General features: G+C 51.7%; 1 protein-coding gene across 1 annotated transcript; it reads left to right on the top strand.

Moving 5' to 3' along the window:
• Positions 1-1,711: 1,711 nt before the first annotated feature.
• LOC130039273 (melanoma-associated antigen B18-like) lies at positions 1,712-2,746 on the top strand. The gene has a single exon (XM_056131119.1). The coding sequence runs from the start codon at positions 1,712-1,714 to the stop codon at positions 2,744-2,746; it is 1,035 nt and encodes a 344-aa protein (XP_055987094.1).
• The last annotated feature ends 498 nt before the right edge of the window (positions 2,747-3,244 follow it).

The raw sequence follows: 3,244 nt of genomic DNA, 5'->3' as shown, positions 1-3,244 counted from the left end.
CTGTGTTTGGCATATCAAATACATCACGGGTAGCTTGGCAGACTTTGCCATGCAGGAGATATACTCTCAGTAGCTTGATGGGCTCTCCAAGTGGGGTGGAGGAATCAATCCCGGGTCACCCGGGTCGGCCGTTTGCAAGGCAAACGCCCTATGCACTGTGCTATCGCTCCAGCCCGCACTGTGCTATTGTCTTGAGCAGCCCCGCTGTGTCCAGTAGACCATACACAGACTAACAAAATAAAATGAAGGAAGAATGAAGAGATGTATGAGCCTCTAATTTTAAAAAATGGCCAAGGATATGGACTGTCAACTGTTCCAATGCACAAAGAGATTTTAGGGAGCAAAATCAGTAATCTAGACATGCAAAATAATTAGAATATGAAGTGGAAAATATAGCATTTAAAAGGGTAATAATATCAAAAATATACCTCACCTGAGAGCTAACAAATATGTGTCTGATCTGTACAAAAGTCAGTATTTTAAAATTCTGATCAGCTTAGGTATAGAAGCTTCCTATAGCAATATACTCTATGAACCCATGGCAAGAATACCATACAGATGTCAATGGCCTTTTCCACAAATGCATGCTTTAGCTGGTGGGTTCGGCCAGGGGCCAGCAAAAGAGTGCTTAAGGGGCTGGAGCGACAGCACAGCGGGTAGGGCATTTGCCTTGCACGCAGCCGACTCGGGTTCCATTCCCAGCATCCCATAGGGTCCCCCGAGCACTACCACGAGGAATTCCTGAGTGCAGAGCCAGGAGTAAGCCCCGAGCATTGCCGGGTGCGACCTAAAAAGCTAAAAAAAAAAAAAGAGGGTTAGTCTAGCAGTTAAAGAACATTCAGGTAAGACACAGAGTGAGGCCTGAAGGAAAAACCCACCCCAGATGGTCCCCGAATGTCAGTCCTGGGAGGTCCTCCAGATGGCTGCAAAGCTCAGTCCCTCCTTCGGGCCCACTCAAGTCGCAGTGGAAACCTGAGCGGCCGGTTGGCTCTCCCCAGGGCCAGAGAAGTCAGGAGCTTGTTGATGAGGGTGGGGGAAGGGGGTCAGGAAACACACAGGTGTGAGGTCTGAGGGCTGCATCTGCCCTTGGAGCTCACAGAAGGATCCCCTGAGCCTCAACCCCTGTGGTTTGCGGAGCTGCCAGGTGAGTTTAGTAGCTTGGAGTGCTCCCAGGTTCCCGTGCCTTGCGGGGGGATGGGAGGTCGGGGGGTGGGGGGTGAGATGCTGAGCTCGGTGGCCAGCAGAGGCAGGAGTCCCGGGACTATGCTGGTGCCTCTGGCCTGCATTTCAGCCTGGTGGTTCTGGAAGCCCCGCCCGTTCTCTGGCTGGCAACTGCTGTGTGGCTTCAAATCTGCCTATTTAGGCCTAAACACCTCTCACTGCCACCTGGGGAACGGGTGGGCTGGGAAGCCTCCGCCTGAGGCCAGCAGAAGGAGGCGTCAGAGGACCTAGCAGGTGTCAAACTTAGAATCTTAAGTTAGTCGGCGGCCACCCGCGCCCTGCAGAAGTGGGCCACGGCGTTCCACTTGCCCCCGTCTTGTGGGTTTCTTCACTGCGGCAGCGACGGTGGCGGCTTGACTCAGAGCCACAGTCAATTCTCTCTTCTGAGGCTGTGCGCTCCCCCCCCCCCCCATGTCTTCATCTTTTAGGGTGACCGCTTCGTCAATCTAATCGCTTGCACTTGTGAGTGCTGTGCCCGAGCCGAGTCATCATGCCTCGTGGTCAAAAGAGCAGGCGCCGCGCCCAGGAGAAGCGCCGCCAAGCTCGCAGCATGGCCCAGAGCCTGCAGAGTGCTCCTGGCACTGCAGAAGCTGGAGAGTTGATTCCCCTGGCCGGGGAAGGCGGAGCTCAGGGAGGCCCCCCTCCGACCAGTACTCCGGACACTGGTTCGGAGTCTGATTCAGAGGAGGATGCCCAGATGCAAGTTTCCGCTGAAGGCGCGGTGGGCGGTGCTGAAGGCGGGGCAAGTGCCGAAGGCCCAGCTGCGCAAACATCTCCCCAGAGTTATGAGAACTGGCGCCGCGACCCTCTGAACAAGAGAGTGGTCCTGCTGGTTCAGTTCCTGCTGCATAAGTATCACAAGAAGGAGCTGATCACGAAGGCTGACATGCTGAAGTGTGTTGTCAGGAAATACAAGATTCACTTCAACGAGATCTTCAGGAGGGCCTCGGAGCACATGGAGCTGGCTTTCGGGGTCGATGTGAAGGAAGTGGATCCCATCCGCCACTGCTATGCCCTCGTCAACAAGCTCGAGTTCACTTTCGATAACACGGCAAGCGAAGATGACACCATGCCCAGAACCGGGCTCCTGATGATTGTCCTGGGTGTGATCTTCATGAAGGGCAACTGTGCCCGGGAGGCGGATATCTGGGAAGTGCTTAATATGATGGGTGTGTATGCTGACAAGCACCACTTCATTTACGGGAATCCCAAGAAGACCATCACCGAAGATATGGTGCGTCTCAATTACCTGGAGTACCGCCAGATACCCAACACTAACCCACCCGTCTTTCAGTTCTTCTGGGGTCCAAGAGCCCATGCTGAGACCAGCAAGATGAAAGTCCTCGAGTTCTTGGCCAAGATCCACGATACAGTCCCCAGCGCCTTCCCAGCCTGGTATGAAGAGGCTTTGAGGGATGAGGATGCGAGAGCCCGTGCCAGGGCTGAAGCCAGAGCTCGTATTGCTGCCTTCTCCAGCGCACGTGCTGCCAGGTTCAGTGCTGGCAACTTTGGCCAAGCTGAATGAAGACTTAGACAGTTCCGACTTTGGATTGAAATGTCTGTGGTCTCTCAGTTTCCTAACAGAGGAATGCCAGAGTCGGGCTGGAGAAGTATCTCTTACCTTTGTGTTCTTCTTAAAGATTGGCAACGTGGAATTGTACTCTTCGCTTTACTTTCTTTTTGTACTTTTGGGGTTTTGTTTTAAAAGTGCAAGTCTGAGCCAGACTGTTTTCTTTGTGGAAGAAATGATCATCCTACATTCTAGGTTAGTGCACTGCATAGGCAGAACCCTGTGCTGTTTCTGTACCTGTTCTTGGTATAAATTTAGAGTTTTCTCATTATTGATTCCACTATCACTTCTTTGGTTAAATTTTATTGCTTCTGTGACAAAAATTGTAAGAAATTTCACAATCTAAATATCAATTCTTTTGGCAATGATACTAATCTATTACTGTTGTGTAGGTTTACATTTTATTTGTAAAACAAATCATACCAAGGGAAGCAGAAAACATGCCATTGTTAT

Source organism: Sorex fumeus, unplaced genomic scaffold (assembly GCF_029834395.1).
Source record: "Sorex fumeus unplaced genomic scaffold, SorFum_2.1 ptg000086l, whole genome shotgun sequence".
NCBI classification, from domain to species: Eukaryota; Metazoa; Chordata; class Mammalia; order Eulipotyphla; family Soricidae; genus Sorex; species Sorex fumeus.
This window is presented reverse-complemented; position numbering and strand designations above follow the sequence as displayed.